The sequence below is a fragment of the Melozone crissalis genome, unplaced genomic scaffold (genome assembly GCF_028551555.1).
Source record: "Melozone crissalis strain CALT ecotype California unplaced genomic scaffold, PUWL_Pcris_2 ptg000006l_1, whole genome shotgun sequence".
In the NCBI taxonomy this organism is placed as follows: domain Eukaryota; kingdom Metazoa; phylum Chordata; class Aves; order Passeriformes; family Passerellidae; genus Melozone; species Melozone crissalis.
The window spans coordinates 12719993-12747001 of NW_026535784.1; the positions used below are offsets into that span (position 1 = coordinate 12719993).

Genomic DNA, 27009 nt, shown 5'->3' on the forward strand with positions numbered 1-27009 from the left:
GAGATTCTGGCAGCCTAGCAGTCAATAAGCCTGCCCTTAGTGCCTGTGCATCCCCTTAGAAACACTTCTCTGACCTACTCAACCAAGACAAGCCCTGTATCATTTCTCCTGCATTACTGCCATGGAGTCCATTGCCACTTATGGCTGCTGGATCAGGCAGAGCCCAGGGAGGAGGCACTCCCCAGAGGCTGGGGAGGGTGGCAGGAGGCAGAGGTGCCCTGTGCTGCATCCCCAGCCTGGGTGCTGAGGTGATGCACATGGCACTTTAGGCCAAGAGTCTGAGCTAGGTGTGATTTAAATGATTCTCCATCCAAAGCTGTGAGTAGGAGAGAGGAGGAATAATATGTAGTGGTGAAAAGTCTCAGCCCTCCTGGGTTCTGCTTTGACTGTGACAGCTTGCATTTGTCATTTTAGCCAGGAAACACCAAAGAAAAATTATCACTGAGAAGACAAGTAAATAGGATGTTTGTGGTTCTGTACTCGTGGGTGGTTTGGTTGGGGCTTTTTAAATTTACATATACATCTGATTCTTTTAAATTATGTATTGTTTTCCATGGTGCTGGTCACACACAAACACACAGACTATGGCTCACAGCCAAGCTGGAATCCTCCAGCTCTGCCCACTGGCAGAGTCCTGCAGACTGGTCAAAACTCCCACGGGCGGTTTGGTCCATCCCCTCTGCAGGCGAGGCCCTAAAGAGCTCTTATGCAAACTCACTGACTGACCTTGCTGTGACTTGAACTGACGTATTTTAAACCATCTGATTGAGACAACAGGGGTGTAATTCCTGGGAGGTCTCATTTAGTTTGCACAGCCTTTGCTGCTGGTGATGATGGGCAGTAGAGAAAGAACCTGGCCCGCCTGCCTTGGGTCACTGTACATCCTTTAAGTTAATTACAAATTAACAAACACTGCATGGAAATCACTAGTACCAAGTATGCATCCCCAAAACCACTTTTTTTGGTCCATTTTAAGGCTTGACCATTCAGCACTTGATTCTACTCTGCTACAAAATGGAGATAATAACCTCTTTGGGGAGTTATTACATAAGCCAAGAAAGAAATGCTTGAAGTGTTGAAGATCTCTAGCTGGAAATTCCCATAGAAAGCAAAAGCAGCCACACAGTGTTTACAGTTACAAGCTCAATTTTCTGCTGACATAAACTGGCTAAAGAACAGCTCTGTCAGTAGTTTACTCTTCAGTAAAATTGTCCACATAAAGACTGGAGACCAGAAGTTACTTGATTACCTTCACTAAACTCAGGACAGTGGAAAAAAGAGATGTTTCCATAGACTTTCATAAGAGAAAACATGCAGTAAATCAGAGAGAAAAACTGGGTAGGTGAACCAGCTAAACAGCCCTACAAGGAATGCTGCAGAGCCTTTGGATGACTGGATACAGTCCCAACCATGATTTTATTCTCTCTTCAGGGCAAAATACCCTCCTTATTATGACAAGTTCAGAACTGGCTGAGCATTGTCAAAATGACAGATGAAGCAATGTCTCCTTATGGCTGGAAGATTCACTGCTCAATTACAGACCCTCAGCTGGAGAGATTGCTGCACAGTGGCAGAGCACCAGAAAATGAAGAGAAGTTAACTAAGGGTGCCCAATGTTAGGGAAAAATGAAAATCAAGGCCAGTACTCCAGAATGATAGATTACACCTCATGCATGATAAATCAGAAATACATTTTTACAGGAGGAATGTTAGGAGGAAGAGAAGGCCTTGGGATCAGTCACTGTGACCATTTCCTTCTTCCACCAGTTTTCTACAACAAGTTACCTCAATTTCTTTGGCTTCCATGTATTTCTAATACTGAGGGCAGTTTTCTGTGGCCTAGTCTGAGGGTTCTGCACACAGAGCACATTCATCTGTACAAATGAAGCCACTGAACAAGCAGCTTCTTGTAAGGTCATGGTCTTACCAGTCCTTTTATTTTTAATGCAGCATTTCCCAGGGATGCTGACAAATAAGTGTAGTTTTACCAGTCTATTGGATGTGCTGAGACAAACAGGAAAATTTCAGACCTCACTTGACCACAAAATGCACAGATGCACATACACTCAAGCACGCATGGAAAAAGATCATTTTTGGGTCAGAGTGTGTAACTGCACTCATTTTTTTCTTGTACATTTTTGTGGGAACATTTTAGGACTCCAGTCTGGAAAATTCCACCATTTTTTGTTGCCCACCATATTACTGAGATGATCTCAGCTCTAGCCTGAATTTATACTAGCTTTGCTCCTTCCTCTGAAATCTTGACAGGCTCTTTGGTGACATCAGCTATCTGTTTTCATCAAGCATTTGTTAGCTGGTAAATCTGAAACTCCCTTTGTGGTTTCCAGTCTAGACTTCAATTTGCACTATGTTTATCAGTTGGGGCATTCTTGGTGTCATCTTTGCAAAAAAAAAAAAAGGTCTGAAGTATTCTACATCGGTTTAGAATTTGTCTTCCAATATATATTTTAAAATTATTTACTTAAACATATTCTGTACTGATTATATACATGAACTGGAAAAAAAACTGGTTTAGCTTTCAAAGGACAATCTGGTCTCCAAAAACATTTTGAGCTTTTTAGGATGAACTGTAAAGCTTTCATGTGGCAGTTTAGATTTGATTTCATGAGAACCCATTGCTCCTGGGTGATAATCTGCCTCAAGTGGCAAACACTGGTGCAGTATCTTTGACCAGGAAGGCATCTTATGCTCTAAAAATGTGGTTGCAGAGTTCTTTCTCATTGTCAGTCTCTGGATCTTTCCATTTTATTAAGTACAGAAATCACATGTAAGGGACAGAGCACTGGGAGGGACCCTGGCTCTCTGACTGACAGGCTGGGAAAGCTAAAATCTCCCAAGATGAAGCAGTGACCTCTTTCATAGTGTAAGAATGTCCTACACAAAGCCACATATGATTTTCAGAAGCAAATTTTGAGTAAGGCTTCAATGATCCAAACATAATTGCTTACATAATTTTAAAAAATCCTTAACTTTTGGTGTATTTTTAAAAACACAGAAAGCAATGCTTATTTTATTTCTCCAAAGGCCGTACTTTTTTTGGAAAACACTGGAGCTGTTGCAAGAGCTGCACAGATCTTTTCTGGTTAGCTGTGGGAAAGATTCTGTACTGCAGAAGCAAAGGGCTGAAGCAGCACTGAGGACTTGGAAGTTGAGTACAGTAACAGTGCCATGTACTTGAAAGATTTCATGAATAGAGAGCTTTGCAGCATGAAGGAGCTAAATAAAGTGCTGTCAGACTGTCTCCAAATGCTTTGCAGACACACAGAATACACAACTGTGTGAACATGCAACTGCACAAAATCCCTCTTTTTCTTCTCAATTTGAAGCAGCAGGAATGCATCTGGGACATGGAAAAATCTAGTACTGCTCTGTCTGCCTGTGTGGGGATGCTTTATATACAATTTGAAAAAATAAAACAATTTTTATGAAAGAACGTCTGATAGATGCCAGTGAATTTAGAATTACTAAATTGAGAACAACACAGGAAATAAGGGTGCAGTTCCTATGATCTAATTACAGCGGAATTCCCTTGGAAGGGAACATGACTTATGAACTTCTCTTCATTCCAATCAGTGGTTTTGAACTGCTAGCTGAACTAGTGGGACACTTGCATGATTTTAAAACTTAGGACAAGATATTGATGTTAGAAGCCTAACAAACACATGGCTGGATTAATTGCCATTAAAATGACAATAGAGCATTTTCTAAGCCAGGATACAAAGTCACAGTCAAAACCAAACATACATAAACCTCAAACCCCCAAAAGGTATATTCAAATATAGCAAAATAGGAAATTACAGATTAATTTTCCATTTAGTACATTAGCCCACAGCAGAATTTATACTGCTTAAGCTGCATTTTATGTCTCCTTCTTCTGCAGAAAAACTATCTGCCATTAGGAAATTCCTATGTGTTTAATTCAATTGTATTTGGGGAAATACCATTTATTCTTAGAAAAATAAGTACCATATAAGGTTAGATCACAGCACAGCATGGAGAATGCCTGATGAGTCTGATGCCTTCAGACTTATACATGTATTTAAAAGGCTGGATTTCAAGGTCTTAAAACAGCTGCTACTGCAACTGCAGTGATAGTTTCCCACACTACTTCACTGACCTCCACCTTTGAGACTGGCAAATCCAACATAAATACTTGTAATCTGGTTAGGATCTGTAACTGCAGCCCTTGCCTTGGGATTTTCCATGTCTGCAGACATTGAACAGAGAGGAATGGAAGATGACAAAATCCCGTTTTCTCCGAAGTCTGCGTTCGCAGGAGAAACCATAACAGATGATACTTGGCTAAACCAGAATTAGGAAACTTGAATGGCCTTCAGGAAGCTGAAGGATTTTTTTCCATCCAGAGCAATTCAAACAGGCATCTCCTCAGAGAATCTTCTTTTTAAAAAGGTGACACCATGCTAAAAATAATATGGGTGCCAGCTGCCTCCACCTGAGGAAATTTGAACCTTCCACTCACCAAAACTGTGCCCTAACCACCAAATCTTTCTGGCAAATGAAGATGGAGAAGAAGATGGAAGGGAATTTGCCACCTCTCCTCTCTGCACCAGATTATTGTGCTATTAGTAGTGAAAACCATCACAGCAGCAGCACTGGGTTAACCCTGAGGAACTGCTTCGAGGCCTGAACCTAAAGTCTGTATTTCTGCAGTCCCAAATTAGATGGGATTAAAGTGGTCTGGATTTGTCTGGAAATTGGCGTCTGTGTCTCAGTTTGTAACAGCAACAGAGCAATGTGAACACTTTGTGGGTAGAAAAACTCCTGGTCAGAAATCCCCCCTTACCTTTAGCCATTGTTCTGCCTGCTCTTTGCTCTGCACTGCCAGAACCAGGGCATCTGCTCCCTGGTGAGAGATTTTCAGCTCATGCTTCTTCTTTTTGCTGTCTTTGGGAATATAGGTGATACTGCAGTCATTCAGGAACAGCTCCATCTGGGGCTGCTGGTCCTTGGAGCTTTTGTAACACTAAATAAACATAAGGGAAGTTCCAGAGTTAGATATAATCTTTCTGAACCTTGGGGGAAAACTCTTATTATGTAGAAATGCTATATTTTTAATTCATCAAATTTTGAATTTATTTTACACATCCCTTTACCACATACCACAGAGTTCAGCCAGAGCAAACTCATCCACTCTGTAAAGCAAAATTACTTCCAGACTGACAATAATAGATGCCTTTTATTGCAGGACAGGTACAACATATGGAGAGCATTAAGTGTCTCTGCATTATCCTTATGACTCAATCTTGACCTTGATCAGGTAGGAAGAGGGTGATTTAGGATATCTATTCATATGTAGCAGCAGAATAAACTTGTAACTCAACAACTTTAAAGGCCAGATGTTTACCTTGCCCTTCAGTCACAGACCAGCACATGAAGGCAAATCTACATCAGTGTCTACACACTTTAATTGCAAAGACACTGACACATGCTTTACTCACCTGCTCATTTTCTTGAGATAAGTAAAAAAAAAAAACTTCATGGAAAGTGGGTAAAATCACACTTTTTCAGTTAATACAGTCTAATAGTCCCTGCACAAATTTCCAAGTTACTTCATTTTGCAAGCTCCTGGCTACAATGACGTACTTACATTTATTTCTTCCCTGATCAGTAAAACCCTCAACCATTTCCTGCTGGGTCACTGATGGCCTGTTCTCTGCTGGAACTGGTGATCTGAAGACAGAGGGCTCCCTCTTTACACCACTTGTCCTACAGACCCAGGCTCCATTCCCTCCTTCCAACCCATCACTACAGCTGAGGCTCCCAAAGACTGCAGAACAATGTTTAACTCTCTATACAAATGTCCAGTTATTTTATATACTTCTGTAAACTGGGCTTTCCCTCATACCAATAAAGGGTCTCTGACAATCCAGACTAACTAGTATCATCACACAAAGAACAGCTGAGCATTTATGTGAATAGAGAAAAGCACATGAATTTCTGCATGTCCGCAGCAGTATTCATGTCAGGATGCAATTGTCAGGAAGACAATTGATGAAAGTATGTTATAAACACTACAAGTCAGGCTGAGCAAATACAGCCAATTCTAAACCAGACTCTGCAGATCACTGACAAGCCTTCCCTCTCCAAAGCCCATTACCCTAAAGTTTCTCCAGTTTGGTCACAGATTTTTAATTTGCAACATTTAAAAAATACTAACTTTTCAAGCTATGAAGTCTTTAAGAAATACAACATTATTCACTTTAAGAACCAATAAACAGTTTGTAATTTCTTTTATATTAATCTAAATATTTTATTTAAAATTATACATTGCTAAAACTGAAGTATGTATATATTAAAAGACTTTAAATGAAATATGAGTCCCTAACGGACTTTAAGTGCAAAGTAATTCCCTACTAAAAGTTATTTCTAATGTCTAATCCTAATTAAAATATTTTTGTTCTATGATGACAGCTGCATTTATGACACAAGCAATTACTAATCCCTAAGAACACATATTTGTTTTACTTGCATATCTCATAAGTTAACTGTCCAAGTCCTCCTTCAAACAATAAACCAATCTTGTGTAACTTGGTCATAAGACTCTTATTGTGACTTTATTTTCTTAATCCACATTATAGAATTACTGAATGATGATCCCTCTAAGGAAAAAAAAAAAAAAAAGCTTTTCGGACCACACATGTGGGTAAAGGAAATGAAAATATAAAAAATAACATATTTTTATATGGAACGATAAATGTAATTGTAGAACAAATGCTATATGACTTCAGGGAAAAATCTGGTTCTCTGTCTCGTCTCTTCCCTTCCTTTCTTAAAGCTATTATCAGCTGGTCCTGAAATCTGATATGATACTGATATATGGTGATAAAAATGTGCATTAAGGATAATGGCATTATAAGAATATAATAAAAGCTGAATCAGAATGAACTTTTTTTCAACATTTAAATACAGGAGGGTACAAAAATTAAAGCTACTGCAAACTAGCAAATTCATTCCAACTGTATTTTCAGAAATCTCTTACCTCCATGTCATATCCTGCTATTTTCTATACTGCCATAAGCACAAATGTACTTGGAAAGTGAACACACCTAAACTACACTGTACACTGTAGAATAGAGAGGTTCTACAGAAAATGTTCTATGACTTGTTAATCAGCTTTTAACACTTGGGATAGTGCAGTAATTGTTATGTAATTAGGTACAATGGCTGGAAGCACCATATCAGAAGGCAGGAGCACTGAGGACTCCAACTTATTGATTAATACAAGCATTTTCATGTTTGTTCATAACTACACACAGTAAATGCCTCCCTGAATTAAGGTCTATTTTCAGAAAACAAAAATACATCTGTGAGCAGATAATTCATGGAATCTTTCACTGGTGCCTCCAATCAGAAAGAAGCATAACAGATTTGCTTAAGGAATAAATACATCCACTTGTTTCTGTCCCTTTTATAATGCAGCTGTGCATCATGTGAACACTGCATCATAATTACTGCAGAGCAGATGGCAAAGGTTTAGTTTAAAGTGTGTACATTACCACAGCATATGCTGCCAAGTGAATTCTCAGTCCAACAAGGGACTTTTCTCTCCAGCAGTCTGATCCAACAGTTCACACACACAGCTCCCTATGAGATTTTTTGTCCGCAGGGAATGAAAGACTGGATTTACAGTTTCAGCAACTATTTTTTTCCAAATAAAATATTTTAGAAGATAATGGGCCAGATGTTCTTTCCAATATCAGAGAACTGCTGGGGTTCAAGCTGAAGTGAAATAAAAATCAAAGTTCTAAGTGGTGAAATGATACACTTATAATTTCAGTGCTTTTCTGCTTCTTGGGTAAATCATGACTGAACTCTTTGGTAAGGTTTCATGCCGACTTGGCCACTGTTTGCAGAATATATTCCAAAAATCAGATTCCTGTAAAAATAAATACATCATTTAAAAGGTACAATGAAAATATAGCTAGATAAAAATAAGAATTACCAGTAGTTTGTTTTCTTTGATAACACACAGTAGTTTGGTCCATTGCCCAAATCGTTTTTTTCTAAGAAGGAAGGCACAGATTTTGGCATCCTTCACCAGATCCATAGAGGCTTCCTCAGAAGGCCACTGATGTCTCATTTTCTTCCCCTTTCCATCCTCCTCCTCTTCATCGTAGGATTCATAAGAGCTGCTCATGGCATCTGAGTCATAATCTTTAATAAAAGTGTAAAAGTGTTAGGTTAAAACACTTAGCCATGAAGCACACCGCAATAATTGAAAACCTCAAGAAGGTTCATTTTAAATGAAAGCTTTGGAAAATCAGCCAAGAACAAGTTCCTGTTTCAGCGCTCAGTAATATCAATGCATTACATTAATTAAACATAAGATACTTTGCCAAAACCCATACAGACACCTTGTGAATTTTAATGAAACAGGAAGCTGGGAATACCTAGCTAGAATTTTAGGTAGTGTTTCATTATCTTCAAAATATTATTTGACAGATAGCTTCATTTTCTGTAATTCTTTCACACAGACATCTTCATCTTGCTTTAGTACATCACATCAAGAAACAAACACCCCATATGGTAAAGGTCATAAGAATAGATTATAGGGCAGGATCTACCCACCACAACATTTCATATAATTCCCAAATACAGACAAGTAATTCATACACACTCTTGTGTGCCATCTACATGCAATCACTTATTTACAAACCAATCAGAGGGATTTGGGGAAGTTAGAGATATTTCATATTCATGATTATGTTCTGAAATTTTCTTCAGTGCTTGTTTACTTTTACAGGTAAGACACATGGTGTGTAAGTCTCCTTGCTATTAATGACATTACATTACAAAAATATTCCATGGGAATGTTTACTTAAAATAATTATATCTATCCCAACAGATGCATTCTTGCACTTCTACTTCAAGCACTTTTTCTATTGTCTTCTCCAGCTCAAATGCTCCAAACAGCTAAGGTTATATCTTTTAATATACTTTGGTACCTGTTTTGAATTACCACAGAACTGCACTTAGTGGACATTTTGCATGAGTGAAGACGTATTACTAATTGCACAATTGAATTTAAAAACAAATTCATTAACAATGAAGAGAGGAATTCTTTTAACACAATTTTTAAGATATTATAAAGTTCAGAACATAAGAAAATATAAAAAAATCTCAGCAAGTGAAATCTTAAGTCACGCTAACAGTGCTTTAAATGTCTCTGTGTGTATGTGTATATATATATATATATATATATATATATATAAAATTGAATTATGGAATTATCAATGAACTTTTAAGGCCGATATCCTAAATATTTTTATGCATTTAATTTAAATGGTTAAGTACAATAAGGAATCAGTTTCATACTTTGTCTTGTTTTTCCCTAAGTGATTTTTTAGCAGTGCATTAATATTTGCATTATTAATATTTTTCTGCCTAAGCATGGCTCTTGTTTAACAACAAAACCCAAGTAAGTCAGAAGTTCACTGGGTTACAAGGTGTAGCAGGACCACCCTGCAGCATTTCAAGGGAGGAAATGAAGAGAAGAGTGATTCTGCTGCTCTTCTAAGTCCATATGTTCTTTCATTTGCTTTCCAGCACATGAAACTCTTTTCTTACCTTGAATTTCTTAGGTTAATTAAAAGCTGCTAGATAACATCAGTTTGTGCAGTATACAGATGAATAGTATTTTAGTTTTAAGGTGACTCCTATGCATGTTTTAAGAACAGAGAGATAATTTAAAATAATTGAAATGGCTACAAAACAGGGGAAGATGTGCCTTTAATCTTTGGACCATAGAAAATAATGATTAGTGATAAACCAGTCCTAAACAAGTAATAAATTACTCCAGCCAATAAAAAAGCAGCAAAAAGATGGTACAGAAATGACCCTGTGTAAAGGTCACAGTAGTCACTGCAGTGTTTCATCAGGGTGCTCTCAGCACAGCTCCACTGAAGTGCACAGCTCTTTGGGGAAGTATTTGGGTGTGAAAAAGAACATTTGGGTGTTGCAGAAGGACATTCTGGTAGACAGCCAGAGGCAGCCCTCTGCCTACTGCCCTGAAGGAGTGGGCACAAAATACTGCCATGGGCATCACACGTGGCCTGTGGGAGCTGCTGTGACCAATTCATCCCTTTCCACAATGTGTCATCAGAAATGCTGCAAATCACATCTTTCCAACAGTTGCTTTTTTTTCTTTTTATTTATCTATTTTAGCAAGTAATTCAGTGCAATAGAGGCACAGCAGACAGATGTGCAGGTCAGTACCAGTTTCTGAGACCTCCACATTCACAGTGCGATCAGTTTATAGGGGTTTACTCTGGGCAACATTTAACTCTGGACTCCTGGTCCAGTGTCCCCCTTGTCTGTGGTTCAAAGCAGTCTAAAAGGCTAATGGCTAATTTGGACCCTCTGTCTGCAATAACTGCTGAAACCTGGTTATGTGCTCCTAACTTGAGAACCAAATTTAGTTTTCTGTAAAAGGAGCATGGTTTGAGCACACCAAAACAGTTCTGCAAACCAGTCCAACACACACCAAAACAGTTCTGCAAACCAGTCCAGCACACACCAAAACAGTTCTGCAAACCAACCCAAGGCATGGCCAGCAAGGATAACCAGAACTGGCCCAAACTGTCAAAGTAACTCTCACAACACAACGCCCCAGCACCAACAGAGATGAAGTTCTCAAATACTAAAAAAGCTGAAGGACAGTGGAATTACCAACTGCTCAGAAACAGCCTGAAAATATCTTACTCACTGGAAGTGATGTACTCAGGAGCCTTCCCGGGACTAAGTGGCACTGCCTCTTCATAATAGCCTTCAGGAAGGGAGGAGGTCGGCAGTGGTGGAGGCCCATTGTCTGGTGGCTAAAGGAACAAAAAAAAAAAAAAAAGAAAAAGTGATTACAGACCAACAAGGCATTAAATTAAACACGGACAGAACATCTGCTCATGATCGGTGCCAATGCAACCAGCTTCATAAACCCTGCTGCAGTGAATATTTCTTGCATTAACTATCTCTAAAGGCAAGGCTTTGGAGGGCTTAATTAGATGCTCTGCAAGGTAGCATCTTTTAGATGAGAAGGAACCCAAATCTCAAGTTCCTCCCTCATATGTTATAATTAAACAATAATAAGTAAAGGTTGAGACTTGAAGCAGTAAAGCAACTTAATTATGCTTCATAACATGCAGATACATTTTTAAATGTACCATTATTGTCCAGACTTTTACCTATACCATGATAAGGAAACAAAACCTTCTTACATGTCCTCCAACTGAGTTCTTTAGAGATGACAAACACTGTAGAATCCTACTTGTCATTGCTAAGGATGACAAGATCAATATTACAGCTACATTAAACGAATTTCTCTCTACAACATCATTAAGTGGTAAAAATGCTGAAAAGATATAGTTCTCCATTTAAATCTAATGGGTCTATGTAGGAAAGAGATTTCTATGCATAGACCCCTTTACAGTGTTAAGGCTAATTTTTTAGCATTTTGCACCTAAAATAAACCACATTAGAGCAGCAAACAGCAGTTTGGTTGGACACTGCAGAAAAGTTAAATAGCCTGGGCTGGCAAAGACTAAGGACAGAAAATTGAACCATATTTTCATGATAGGTGTTTCTTCAGTGGCAAATAAATTCTTAATATACATATTAATGTTTATAATGCTATTTCTACATAGTGAAAAGTGATCTACAAACAAGGAAAAGTTTGAAAAATCAATAAACTATTACATGATAAAATAAATATATCAAATAATAGGTCAAATTCTAAAATGCTTCTTTTAAATATAAACCTGTTTTTCATTTAAAACTGACCAACTGGTGGTATGTAGATATAATAACAAACTAAATGTAGTACTCTGTGACTTCTTCCATATGACTTTACTGTTCTATTTCCTTAACAAGTACCAAAACAACTGTATTTTATGGAACCCATTCATATTTGCCCCAGGTTTTTTGTTTCATATTTATGTGTTAGAGAAAATACTGAAGCCTTTTTTTAGCACCAGTGGTTTATTTCATGATTACAAAAATTAAACTTGCAAGCAGAGTTGTATTTCTGCAGTAACTTTTTCAAGATTTTTTTTTAATGGAATGACAGAGACACATTGCTGTTTGTCTGCACTGGACTGAGTGTAAACTAAGGGAATGAAGAGAGATACTGAAGTGAGAACCTGGTCAGATATAGAGATAGAGACACTTCTGGGCTGTACCTCAGATGGGCTGACCAGTCTAGCAGAGCCTTCTTCCACATCTCACAGATGAGGCCACAGGGACTGTGCTCCCCTTTTGCTACAGACCTGAAGTTACCTGGGAGGAGCCTGAGCTTTAATAACGTGTGCCATTAACTGCAGTGAAATTACTTCTGTGGGCACTTTCAGGGCTGGATTCATCTTTGAATATTTCAAAGCTAGACATCTCCAAATCTCACTGCTGATTACACACCTACACCAGTCACCCAATTCTTGACACCATCACTGAGTCCCACCCTTACAGTGCTCTGTAGTCCAATTCCCATCAAGGAGGTTATTCCACCCTGCAGGTAAGTGCTTGTGCATTCCCAGAGTGCAGGAAGGCAAGGAGCTAGTGACTAACCCTGCCCTTCATCCAGCATGGACTCACCTTTGCACACCAAATAAAATGAGAGACTTTTTCACAAACAATGAACTGATTCACAACTGAGCACAGAAATTCCTGGTCAGACTGAAATTTACACTAATGTTACTTCTATTATCAAATGATACAGCCAGCTTCTTATGTCACAATCAATTACAAATTACAGTTGGCAATTACTGTTACCTATAATGTGAACCAAATGAGATTTCCTCCCATACCAGATTTGCCAGAGAAATTATCTCTCAAAGAAGCAAAATAAAGAAAAAAATATTACTTTTAGTGTAGTGATCCTGTAATTTTGCTGAAAAAAAATCAAATTGACAACCTGCACATCGTGACAAAATAAATGAGACTTTCAAGGTCAGCTGCTGCTATACAACAGCCATAAGGGACATTAAAAATTATTACATGTTCATTACTATTGGAAAACTGACAGCAATTATGAATTGCTCTACACATATCACCTCTGTGTAGCCTGAAGTGCTAAACACAAGAGGCAGGACTGCCTCCAAAGAGTTGATTTTCCCCCTTCACTCAAGTGGGTAGAAGCTTGTTCTCGTTAGCTGGGGTCACCGTTTGTTCCTGGGGCAATATACATTCATACCACCCTTTCCATTAGACAAATAAATTTCTTGGTCTAGCCTTAAACCATTTTTTCCATCAGCTGCATACAATATATGAAATTCCTATCATTATTGAACCTCATTCACCCAGGAAATACATGAATACATGTCCTGAGTCATTCCAATTTTGACTTGACACAGCACCAAGGTTTCAAAGCTGTATTTTATCCTGGGACAAATGAGAAATCCCAATAAAGATCAGGAGAAAAAAAAATCCTTGTTTTTAGACAAAATGTTATTCAGAAAGAAAGAAAAAAGGAAATGAAACACAAATGGTGCTTGTCTGAGTCCGACCCTGCTGGAGCACCAGTTACTTCACACAGCTGGGGCGGGCTGGGCTCTGCAGCCAAGGTCAACACAGATGGAATCCATTGCTGAATTAACTGGGCCCTCCTCTCTGAAATGCATTTTGCAGTGCTTGCCACAACAAAGTTGAAAACAATTATAAAAGAATTTTTTTTTAAAAGGGAGAAACAGAAACATCAAACATTAAATAATTTCTGATAAAAGTGAGGCTGCTTTAATATTAAAAAAACCCGCAATTGATTAAATACAAAATAAAATCGCAAATCTGTACCATAAACAACTACATCTTTTGGCAGCTATATAGTTTATGAGTTTGACCACCAAGATATGCAAAAACATATATGTGTGCATTCTGGTATTAGTTACTAATATTATAGTTCTTTAATGCTTTTACTATTGCTTGTTGTATTGTTTCATTCTTTCCACTCAGCAATTTTTAGTGGAAGAATTTTGATGAAGTTATGAATTATGAGTTAAGTCTTTATTCAATAACTTTTCTATAGTTTACCTGAAAATATAAAAAGACCATAAACTCCACAAAATTATTTATATATTCTGTAAAAATATTAAATAAAAAAAAATTAGAACATGTGTAGCTTGAGTGGTATCAGGAGGAAAGACCTGGCAACCTGCAAGGAAGGAATCAGCATGAATTTCTCCTTTTTTATTTGTTTTGTTTTGTTCTGTTTTAATGAGAGGCAACAGAGAAAAAGCCTAGAGAATGTTGCCTCTTAAGATAAACCACCTCTCTCAGTCACAGGAATAAGAACCGAGAAAAGAAATTGGCATTACTTTTACCTCCTTGGAAGAAAAAGGACAAAAATTTAATGTGTTGTTGTCCACAATAAGAAGAGCAATAATGAAACAGTACTGATGAAGACATTTGTCAGGTCCTGGGTTTGAGACCAACTGAGAGCTGCTTTAATTGAAACCAAGAAGCAGATGAGGTGATCATTACACAGAGTTGAGATCTCTGATGAAATCAGAGACTGGATTGTGAATGGGATGCCCAATTCCAGCTGACAGGATTGATTGTTAAGAGAAAGAAACAAAATGGTAAAATTTGTTATCCTACTGGACTCTGAAGCAGACTTGTATGGACATTTTAAATTAATGGCATATTATGATCTTCCCCTCTGCCTGCCCTCCTGTATTCCACAGACCACAAATAAATTATTTCCTCCTTTATCCTAAAAGATACACTACCTTCTCCCCCCCTTCAGTACCCTCAAGGGTACTGAGCAAGACAGACAGTAATTTTTATTTTATGGATGGTCTATCTGATAATCTGGTGACAATATGCAAAGCAGTCTGAAAGACAAAGGAAAATAAATGTCAATGTATAGAGGCCTGAGGATATAAAATCACCTTATACCCCAATGAAGAGTTACACTTTGTAGAAAATAGAAAGAAATACGTTCCTTTATGCAATGATTCAGGATGTGGAGGTTCCAGTGCAAAGCAGTGAGTTCAGCAGAGCCTGTCAGTAACCTGTGCTGCAGGCAAACACTGCCAGCAACTCAAGTGCCACACTTGGAGCTGTGTTATTGCATCAACCACCAGTTTGGATGCAGCTCATACACAGCCCCTCAGCGCTGAAGGCAGCAACATGAGAACAGAAAAGGGGTCACACTGGAGATGTCCAAGAAAGCTGTGCAGGAGCCAGCAGGCAAATCTGGGCTCTCAGGAGCAAACTTTGGGACAGGCACATGTCATCGGCTCTGGAGCAAGCTCAGACCTGACCTCTGCACAACCCCACTGCATCTTCAGCCTGGAGGCAGGGGGAAGAGCAGCCCACATCTATGATCCCTAACTCCCTAAAATGTGCAGAAATGGATGCCCACAAAGCAAGATGAACCAACAAACTGGGTAAAATGCAATTCATAAAATTACTGAGCATACATTTCAACCAGGCTTTTCTTGTAACACTGTAAGGGTTGGAAAGTGGGCATTAGTACTTGCCATGTGCTTGGTATGACAGCCCTTAAATAATTCAAAGTTCTGCTAAAGAGAATTCACTATTAATTTTCAGCAATTGAGGACCTGGATGGACCTTGGATTTATTCAGGACAAACGTGCTGACTTTGTGGGACATTAAGATCACTTTAAGCTGTGCAATATTATCCTGAGGGTACACAAGGAAAAGCTGAGAAATATTCTTCATTTGACTTCTGCTTCTTATTCTAAGTTTGTTATTTCTGAGCTTGTCAGTTGGAGACCACAAAACCAGGAGCCAAATAATGTGAAGGAAGTCTAACAACTTATCTTCCCAGCTTCTGAGCACAAAAGGCAGCAAAACCAGACAGACAGCTATAAAGCTCAACCTTTTGGAATGGAGTAACCCTGTCAGTCCCACCAGAAGGGGGGTAACAGGGCCACATGATGGGCTGTTGGTGTAGTCCCACCTGACCATCTCTGACTGCGCATGCAGTTACAGCACACACCTCCACAATGCCGGTGCTACCAGGAAGAAAAACCAGAAGGAATTCCCTGAAAATACAACAACCAGATTTTGACATGATGGGAGGCCCAGCAATACCTATCACCTATGTTAAACAGTGAACTTCTACCTTAAATCAATCCACAAGTGTCACCATCACAGCAGAAGATGGAGGTCAAGAAGAAGAAGAATAAGAAGAAGGAGAAAGGCTGGACATGCCCAGATTCCTCCATCTTGCCTCCTGAACCCCCATTCTAAAAACCCCAAAAATCTATTTTTCAGCCCCTGACAAACGAACTATTATTCTACTTAGACTTTCGTGGCTTGCAGATCCTCATATAAGGTTGGTAATTTTTTCCATGGGTCATAATCAAAGTCTAACAGGTGTCTTGGGCTCTGTGCCAAGGCCTCTTAAGCCCCCTGGCAGGGGTTCGAGCCATCCAGGACAGCCAGAGGGATGTCCTGAATTCTGACAACTCACCGGCTCCTGCAGTGCTGAACAGATGAGGGCAAGGGGGAAAGAAGTGCAAGTGATCACCAGACAGAGGATGAGTATAAGCTCAAGTGGAGCTTCTCCTTAGGAGGTGATCCTGAACAGGGATTTGAGCAGGTTTAAGGTCAGGAACAGAAGGCATACACTTGGCACGCTGCCCTCCAGGGAGTGGAGGAACATCTGACAGCCTGAGAGCGTGTCTGCTGACTCGGGGGTGAATGCCTAATTTAAGGTATCACTGGAAAAGTGCTTAGACAGTGACTACAAACAGATCACAGCCTCAGAGAGCACAGCCTGATGATGGGAAAGAGATCTGAACAGGCTTGCTCACATTAAAGAATGAATCAGGGCGTCCTATGGCTCCACAGTTTGATCTGAAGATTGTCTGGCATTTACACCTGTACCTCACCAGGAGCTGAACTACTATTTCAAAAGGTACAACACACCTGCTCACATACCTGAATAACCCCTTCACCTAAGAAACAGGAAGGCAAAGATGACCATGAAGAGGACCAAGTTTTCTACTCTACTGACCGAGCAGAAAACCCAGTTGGTTCTTGCACCTCTGATGGCACTGTCAGTCCGTGTCCAGACACAAATTGTCTCAGTTCTTGCTGCTGTATGTAATTACATACATATTATTTGAGATAGTAAATAAAACCAAAAAGACTGGAGCATGGAATGCACCACTGAAAAGACAGGTAGCTGGAAAGAGTTACACTCAAACTCTGTGGAAGACTGGAGTGAAAATAAACTCCTGACTCAATGGAAAGAACAGAAGATCTAACAAAATAATTAAAAGTGAAAGTGAATGAGCCAGAAACAAAAACAAGGTATTTCTGTATCATTCATAATTTATAATAAAAGATTATTACACAGCCAGTTGGAAGCATCACTCAGACAAAACAATAGACTTGACTCATGTCAAGCAAAGGGTCTGTGTGTACCAAGAAATGAATTGGGCCTTAATTAATGCTAGGGAACACTTTCATACATATTACATGAGAAGGATTAATCTGAATTTTAAGCAGCATGGGGCTCTCAGAGTTGTTTATTCTGACTGTGCTCAAAGAAGTGTCTGTATGTCCCAGAAAAGACAAAATCACCTTTCTCTTCCAGAAGTAAATAAACTCATCCAAGTGTGTGACATGACAGTGAGGACAAGGCAGTACAGTAATACAAGTGTAGGCAATGCCATTTCCACTGGAACTATATTGTCTAAGGGCCTGAGCATTGCATCAAATTACAACAAGAGGAGACTTGGTCCTTACTGGCCTAATTCCTTCCCCATAACATTAATGAGCATGATAAGGAAAGCAAAAAAAAAAAATTTGACCCCTAACTATAAACACAGAGATGGGGTTTTATGGACAGGTATAGCATAGAAACAAGAAATGAAAACCTGAGGTCAGAAGTGCGAGCATTCGACAGTAAATGATGGGACAATATCCTACAAAATCTGTGCCATTAGCAAGTTAGTAATTTTCTTGTAAGAAGGTCAAAGATCATCAGTATCTAGTTAAAGACAAAAAGGCAAATAGCTTCACAAGGATCATAAAAATAATTTGGTAAAAGAGTTCAATTCTACTCTAACTCATGCAGTTTAAATGTAAATTCCAACTAAAGGCAGCTGAGAACAGCTCATTCTGGCAGCTCACACATGAGGAAAGTTTTGAAATATGGTGATGTGTATTGCTATAAAGGTATACTATAAATTAACTGAGAAGGTAATTGCTTTAACTAAAACTTCTCTGTGGTACCATTTGCAAATGTGAAATAAATCATCAACAATAATTCACCAACCTCAGCCGTGGAAAACAGAAATGGCAACTAGAGGGTCCTGGAAGATATTGCTTGGACAAAAAAGAGGTGGCATACATTTCTTCATCCTTATTCCTTATGCTATGACATATTATATTGCACAATCCCAGTGTGCCCCGGTGGTCAAGAAGGCCAATGGCCTGGCCTGGATCAGCAATGGTGTGGCCAACGGGACCAGGGCAGGGATTGTCACCCTGTACTCAGCACTGGTGAGGTCACACCTCAAATCCCTCTGGGCCCCTCACAACAAGAAAGACTCTGAAGTGCCGGAGTGAGTCCAGAGAAGGGCAACAGAGCTGGGAAAGGGTCTGGAACACAAGTCTTAGACGCTGAGGGAACTGGGGAAAAGGAGGCTCAGGAGAGACCCTGTCCCTCACCTGAAAGGAGCCTGTAGCCAGGTGGGGTCAGTCTCTTCTCCCAGGTAACAAGCAACAGGACAAATGCCACAGCCTCAAGTCATGCCAGAGGAGGCTCAGATACTAGGAGAGATGTATTCACCAGAAGGGTGGCAGAGCACTGAACAGGCTGCCCAGGGAAGCAGTGAAGTCACCACCACTGGAGCTATTTAAAGTCACACAGATGTGGCATGTGGGGACACAGTTTACTGGGAGCTTTAGGCAAAAAGTTGGACTCAATGATCTTAAGGGTCTTCTCCAGCCTAAATGATTCTGATTCTATGTCCAGAAGACAGACTGACTGACTGACTGCTGTTCTGGTCACTTATGATCAAAGTACATGATCCTTATAGCAGGTGCTCGGGGAAATACTGATATCATTCCCTAGCACTGAACCATAGCTCAGAATGAAACTGACAAAGCTTTTCTTATACACAGTGGAATGAAATGAAAGCTGAGGGGAAATATGATTGGGGTTACAAAGGATATCTGAAGCATACATACCATGGTGAAGGGAAAAGGACCTACTTAAACACACAGACAAAGACTGACAATGAACAGTTGCCAGTGGAACAACTTTAAAAATGAAACAGTGGGTTAAAAAAACGATGTGGAACATCTTTAAAACTGAAATAGTGGGTTAAAGAAACCTAAGTGCTAGTGAATAAATTTTAGCTGGTTTATGAAAGGGGTTAATATTTTATCATTGTCTGCAGTAAGAGTAACTGCACTGATAATTTAAAAAGGTCTCTTTCCTTGTTCCTTCATTATGGAAGAACTTGCTCAGACCTGTTCAAGCTGAAGGTATAGCCAGCTCTGAATGAAACAAATGAATATTTGTTAAAATTATTTTTATGGCTTTCAACTCTTCCTTTGACTCTGCTCCAGGAAGGAAAGAACCTGAAAATTAATACTGTCTTAAGATCATCTTTAAAGAGAAACAGAGAATAATAAACACTGTTTTTCAGTGTAAGAAGAAAAAGGGAGATGAAACAGAGATTCCCAAATACCCACCTGACACATGGACCCCTTGTTTCTGTCGTGGGACTTTTCTCAAGGCATACTTTAGAAAAGGCTTAAAAACTGTCACTTTTTTGTTTGCTATGCAAAGAATGATTAATTTAATTAGTGATATATCACCTCAAGAATCCTTTCAATTTCCAGGTGATTTTTCTTCTTCTCCAAGGACACTGTCTCATTTCAGCATTTCCCAGTAAATATCTAAGAGTTTACCTGACAGGCAGCCAGATAAAGGGAGGCTGTCAAATGATCTCCCCACAACAGGAAACGCATTTATATGAAGCACTCCTACAGAGTGAATGTGTATTGTGCAGGAGTGGGTTGGAGGAAGATGACCCATTCTTTTGATTCATATCTGCAGGGTTCTGGAATTTTGCTGAACATTTGCTGCGGTTAAATAATTATTAAATTGTCAATATTCCAAGAAAAACAAAACACGCACTTGATTTCACTGTGAAAATCATGCAAAATAGCTAAGTGTGCTGTTTGTGTTTGATTTTGTTGGACAGCACAGAGCAATGAAATCACCAACTGTCAGATGTAACATGGCAACCAAATGCTTGGAGGCTAGAAGTGTTCTGTCACTGTCATGCTGCGGCTAATTCATGCCAGGAATCCTCAGGCACATCTGAGCAGCGGGACACAGCGGATATTATCCCACTGCCTCGGTGGAAAATGCTCTTCAAGGCAGCTTGGTGATGGTGCAATGATGGGATCCCAGGTGTTAAACCACCAGCAGCACTCTGAAGCATGCACAGAGCCTTGGCTGTGTTATTCCTCCAAACCCATCATGGAGCAGTGCTTGTGCCTGTGAGGAGCAGGGGAAAGCCAAAATGCAGCTGCTGATGTAGAGGTGGGTGAGGCAGGCTGAAGGCAAGCCCTGGCAGTGAGAAGGTTCAGGAAGGAACCACAGAACCATAGAATATGCTGAGCTAGAAGGGATCCACTAGGATCATCAAGTCCAGCTCCTGGAACTCACAAAGTAATTTAGTGGAAGTTTTCTGCCGGGCTTTCAGGTAGGCTTTAGATCAGGCTGCAATTGGAGCAGCCTGTGAGATAAAAAACCAGTTTTCAAAGACTCCTTAGAACTTAAAGGAGCTTTTGCCTAGGATGTCTGTTGAAGGAATGGGAATCCCACTTGCAGTCCCATCTAAGGTGGCACTTGCAGCTGCACCTTCTGGACAGCAAAGTCAAATCCAGCATATCTGGACTACCTCCTGCTTTTTCACTGATCTGCCTTCCTGATGAAGTCCCTTCTATGGGTGAAGTACATGCTGGAACCAGAATTTTGGACCAGCTCTTTGCATGGGGTGTCTCCCCAGATCCCTGCACAGGTCCAGCCAATGGCCTGGGCTGTGCAGCAGCTGCCCCTTGGGATGGGGAGGAGATGGACAGACCTCCAGGACCTGGTACATGAAGGGCAGGCGGGCACGTGGGCACCCATCACGTCCAAGTTTCCTTCCTGATGTTAATTCTCTGTATGCCCATCCAGAAGGACTAAGATTAAACAGGACTCCATTTCTGACACAGTGAGCTCCTGCTCTGCACAGTGACCCAAACAAAGCCTCAGAGCTGGCACTGCATTCCTGCTGGCAAGCTCAGAGTAAAGCACCCAGACAAGAGGTGTCTCAGCTCTGCAGAGGGTCTCAGAGCTGCCCTTACCCCTCACATCCTTTATCTGCAGCATTTAACTTGCCAGCCAGCTAAAGGAGCCGCACACACAGACTAAAGCAAGAGGGGATTTGAGCTTTCCATACCTCACAGAAAGTCTGCTAGACCAGATGCAGCCAAGGAAATGGATACAAAAGAGAATTACTAGGAGACTGTGCTTAGTGATTTTCTTAATTCAAGTATACCTAAGGCCCAACTTTGTCCCTCAACTTTGTCCCTTCAAAGCCCACTGAGTCCAGGAAAACTCTCCAGGCTCTAATGTGTTTTAATAACTTGAGACTCCATTTAAACTATTAACAGTATGTCTCAATAAAATGAATTTTATACTCTTAGTTCGTGGGCTGATGAATAACAAAACCGATAAAAGATTTGGCCTGAGCAAATACGCAGGTCTATTTACAGATTTACAAAGGAAACCTTGCACAGCACCTGCCCACACGTAATTCTGGCTCCTGGCACTACTTTAAGGAGTATTGAATTCCTTCCCACCCACACATCTTTACATAAGTAGAAACTTAAACATCAATTCAGACTAAACATTTTTGAATGCAGAAACCCGTGAGTGACATGAAGAGAAACAGTGGTGTAAATGAACCTTTAATTTTCATCACATTCAATAACTGATGGGCTAAACCCAGAGATTTTAAACAGTGTACAGTTTATTTGAAGTTATTGATTCCCACCTCCAGTAAATTCCTATGCTCCATCAGCACAAAGTGTTTTCATTGGAGGCTGAGACCATCACTAGATGTTACTTAGCAAGTGGAAAAAACCTTCTGTCCTGAATAGCTGTCCAAAAGAGGTGCCATGGAGAATGACTTCCAAATTGCCACGTGAAGAAGGGCAACCAGCAACAGGATATTCCAGCCTCTGGTGGGCCAGGGAATTTTTTCCACTCAGCTATGTAAACACAGTCTATGAAAAGTGGCAAGGAAAGGTAGCTCAGTATTTATATCACTGCAATTATGTACAGTTTTCATAGAGTTTGGCATCAGCTACAAATTTTTAGGACTCCATTGATTCAGGATGCATTGCAAATCACCATGCAAGAGCAGTGATGGATGAGAGATTAGATCTTGGTCACTGTCACTAATATCCTGTGTATGAAAAGAAAGATGACAGTCTCTGAACATATCAATAATAACAAGAGTTTAATAAAGAGACACCTAATAGTGAAATGTTTCCAAGAAATTATCAATTATATAGTGACCAATTCCACTATATCAATGTGACTTCAGGAGAAGAAGTCAAAGTAAGACTGGGCTCTGAGCTTACCACAGTGTTCAAAGGACAAAAAGCTGATGGTTTTGTCTTTTTGTTCAGATTCCTCCTGGTCTTTTGCAAGACAGCAGCAGTCTGTCATCTTTTTCACTAATTACAATGTGATACCATATTAAAATATCACCACTTGTAATCTGTATTTGGGTACTGCAAGACAATGAGAGACTTGGGACACCTCCTGGCTCATCTCATAGTGGCACTGAAAGGCAGATGAAATCCACCACTGCCTGACAGCAGCAACACAATTGCAGAAACACTGGCAAAAATCAGCTTCTAACACTACGGAAAAACTCGATGAATTAACTAAGGTGAAAACATCCACAGTGTTACAGGCAGATCACAAGGGAGGGCCATGTCCAAACTCCACTCTGCCAGGCTCAACAAGGGAACACCACACTGCAGACCAGCCAGCTCTAACTGTGTCAACTTCCATGGTAATTCCCACAGTATCTCAGAGAAATATTTTTGTTACTAAAAATCCAAAATTAACTACTGCAAAAACCAGAGCTGACCTCCTGGACCTAATTCATACTTCACACCATTTAACTTGCTGCAGCTGTACCAACTTCAGGGGAATTTACACATTAGTGTATGAGAAAGGAAAAGGAGATGGGTTGTTCTAAGAAAAACAACTTGAATCCTCAGAGCCAAACTGAACCTACACAAATATAAAAGAATGAGGATCTTAGTTGGTTTCAAGTTTATGAAACCTGAAGTACTTGAAGTCTAGATTTCAAAGGCATGTTCATTTTGCATAATTTTCCTGCCTCTTCTGAACCCTTTCCCTTGTAATTTATGCTCTATGTATTTTGAATTAAATAAAAATAATCAGTTTCTGGCACTGTTAACTGTGAAATGAATTCTCTAAGTTTCACTGAATATTAATAACACTTCTTTTGCATCCATTAAATATATGCATAAATAATCTACTGTCACAAACCTAAAGGTGGCATTGCTTAGAAAGAAAGTAAGATTAAGGTATTCCATACAATAAATGTTTGCTCTGTTTTTTATTTTTTTCTGCAGTCCACAGCATTTTATAAAAGGCTAGCCAGGAGTTCCATGTCATATATTAGTTCTTATGTTCATAAGATGCTTATATATCCCTCAGGCCCAGGCATAAATGTGTTAACAAAACACCACTCTAAAATGAGGCAAAACATCAGCCATCCATTTCCTCTGGCCCTGTAAGCTGCATCTGTGCTTCCTGATTTAATGAACCTGGATCTCCATGGATGGTCCTTATCATTGTGCACAAAATTTCCCACCCAAGAATAAAGAGATGGATACTTTATCAGTATCACTTCAACAGGCTAAACCATGATATGCTTACACTTCTCCAAAAAAATGTGAAAATGTTTTGTTCATCATATCTACTGAAAAGTATCTACGAGAGAAGCACTGAAACTTGTTTACAGTTTTTTTCTATAACAAGACAGCTGCTCCCAACTGGAGGACGGAATTACAGACCTCAATCAGTATCTTTGCTATAAACACCTCTAAGAGTCAGTGCATCTGCTTGATCTGAAGGGAATTTCCTACCCAGAGACTGGGCAGGAAAGGCAACACCATGAAATGAAGGAAGAATACTCCCTTTTTTATGAATAAAGTCTAAAGCCTTTATTCATAAAAAAGGAAGTATTCTTCCTTAATTTTAAAACTCTGTATTTTCATTTTTCAGCTGCTGAAAAGAGTCTTCTCGTTAGGCTTGCTCCAGGAAATGTTACCAATAAAAGTGTAAGAAACTGTTTGGGACCTGTGAGCTTGGCTAGGCCAACCTCCAACACAGGACAGGTCTACCTTTGAAATGAAGGCTATGTTGCTCAGTCTTCCATGTGAATTCTGAAAATCTCCAAGGACTGCGATTCCACAGCCTTTGCAGGTGACCTATTCCCAAGCTTATCTCACCACAGGCAATTTTTTGATCTCTCTTTTGCAGGCTGAACCGAATTCCCTCAACCAAAGCAGAGTGAGAGGAATAATTATTTCCCTGGACCTGCAGGCTCTTCTCCCTTGTAACCATTTCTTTTAGGACTTACCATAAATGCATTCTCTCTTATATATATTTATATCATTAAATATAACACTCACCAGCCACTGCTGAGGTATTTCTGGCAGAGGCATTTGAGGAGGCGCCGGCAAACTGTTGGCAACTTCTTGCTTCTGGACATGTTCTTTTATTTCTAAACCTGTGGAAGAGCAACAAACGTCACTTAGTACCTTGGTGGATGCAAATGGGGTATTTTTTCCACACATGGCTCCCATGTCTGACTGTCACACAGTGAAATCTGGCATGCAGTTCTGATCACAGCCTACCTCCCAAGTGCAGTTACTGAGGCAGGACTGGAAGAATGCTGGGAATTCAGGAATTTATTCAAGCAGAACAAACACATACTTGCTCTATATGATAATGACATATATGCTGTTTGGATCAACAAACACCAGACACTGAAAAAAAATAACAGGAAATCATTCTGAACTGCCCATCCATCTCAAACTCAAAGACTTGAACAACATTCAAACACGCTGCCAGGTGCCTGCCAGATAAAAACGTTTATTGGGGGAATATGCCACATTTGAAAACATCCCAGTGGCACCACACAGTGAATAAAACACAGCCTGTGGGCAGTACATGACCAGCTGCCTTTTTGCAATGGAGATGATCAACACCTGTTTCCATGGCACATTCTGGATGGGCAAGGCCATCATGGAGAAACAAGCCCAAACCATCTTTCATGCCAAAAGAATGGAGAAGAGGGTGGAAGAAGAGCCCCTACCTGCCTGCTTTTCCTGGAAGTGATGGTGACAGCTCTTTGGCCAAGCTCACATTGCCCATGTTCCCTGGGACCCTGCTGCCACCACCACCTCTGATCAGGGAGCCGTGGTGTGAGTCTAAGCTGCACAGGATGCTGCGACACCCCAGCCTGGAGCACTGCTGAGGGACACTGCCCTAACCAATTCACCATTAACAGAAATGCACACCGAGCATATTTTCCCACCATGTCCTTTTTACTAATTTTTTATTTTAATAACCTCGTCGTTTTCCAGGTGAATTTGATAAGGGAAGAGAATGAATGTGAAAGCTGCTTTGAGGGTCTTTTGTGCCATTGTTGCATCTCCCTCACAGGAGAAAAGAGGAAGGACTGACTCACTCTGTGTTTCTGGCACAATAATTTAAATCACAGTTGAATTCTCTTCATAGAAACAGGATATTGTTTATTCTTCTAAATATCAAAAGAAGATTAGGGTGCATCTCCTCAATGTTCTGGCAAACATTCAGACCATGGATTGTACCCTGCTTAACCCCAGATGGAATTTAGTTCCTAGTGTTTAGTTGCATTTTTAAAATATATATTTACACAGTCAAATGGATGCCTTTCGGTGAAGATCATGTAATTCTCAAAAATGTAATCAATGATGAAATGTTTCTTGTCATAATATCCCAGTCCCACTGGCTGTGAAGTCATGGGTTGAAAAACAACACTAATATATTAAACTGTCTCCAAAGACTACAGATTCTTCTTTCTTCCTACAAATCAAGAGAGTGATTAGTCTTGGGAAACATTCCTTTTTTCTTTTTTTCCAGTGTAACTTTCACTCATTGCTCTTCACATAGGATGAGTGGTGAGTCCATATTATAACTTCCATCCATGTCCAAGTCTCCCATGCTTTCCATAACAACCAGAAGTCATATATGAAGGGATTTTTACTGAAAAAACCCCAAAACTATTCCAAGTAAATACTATTGACTCTATAAAACTATTTTCCCCAGTTTTCATGTGTATGTTAACAAGAACCTGCTCTAACATTTAATTTCTTCTACCAATTTATACTGCAAAAGGAGTACAACAGGTTTAGGGCATCAGATCGTGTTAAGGAAAACACGCAGTGCTGACAGTCATATTTAATGACTAAATCCAGCAACAGTTCTTACTCCAAAATAAACTCTTTGTGTCTTTGTTTGTTAGAAAAAAGTCTTGAGTTTTAGAATGAAATGCCAAGTGTTTTCTTCAGACCTACACTCCACTGGGCATGCCAAGGCTCAGGAAGAAAAATAAGGTTTATAGTTTTGCCAGCTATTCAGAGTAACCACTAGTTTGGATGCAGGGCAAGTTGAGGCCAAGCAGCTACGACCTGAAGAACACATCTGCCTGGCCCAGTTCTCTCTGCTTGATAGATAGTAGATGAAGAAAACAGTGCTCATTTAGGGTAGATGTAACAAAACAAGGCAAAAGATTTCTAAAGAATTCCCCAAGTAAGAACTCACTCAGTTTAAAGTGTTTTACTTCCAGCCCATCACTATAATTTCCACACCTTTACAAAGAAAAGCATAATTGTTCATTT

General features: G+C 39.8%; 1 protein-coding gene across 2 annotated transcripts in view; it reads right to left on the reverse strand.

Moving 5' to 3' along the window:
- Positions 1 to 27009, reverse strand: part of AFAP1 (actin filament associated protein 1) — a 110881-nt gene that overhangs the window by 30181 nt on the left and 53691 nt on the right. For both annotated transcript variants that reach the window (XM_054295525.1, XM_054295524.1), the window contains exons 3-6: positions 24757 to 24854; positions 10748 to 10856; positions 7985 to 8196; positions 4826 to 5005 (exon numbers count right to left, since the gene is read on the reverse strand). In XM_054295525.1, the coding sequence (XP_054151500.1) occupies positions 4826 to 5005; positions 7985 to 8196; positions 10748 to 10856; positions 24757 to 24854 (599 nt within the window). The remainder of the gene's footprint in view (positions 1 to 4825; positions 5006 to 7984; positions 8197 to 10747; positions 10857 to 24756; positions 24855 to 27009) is intronic.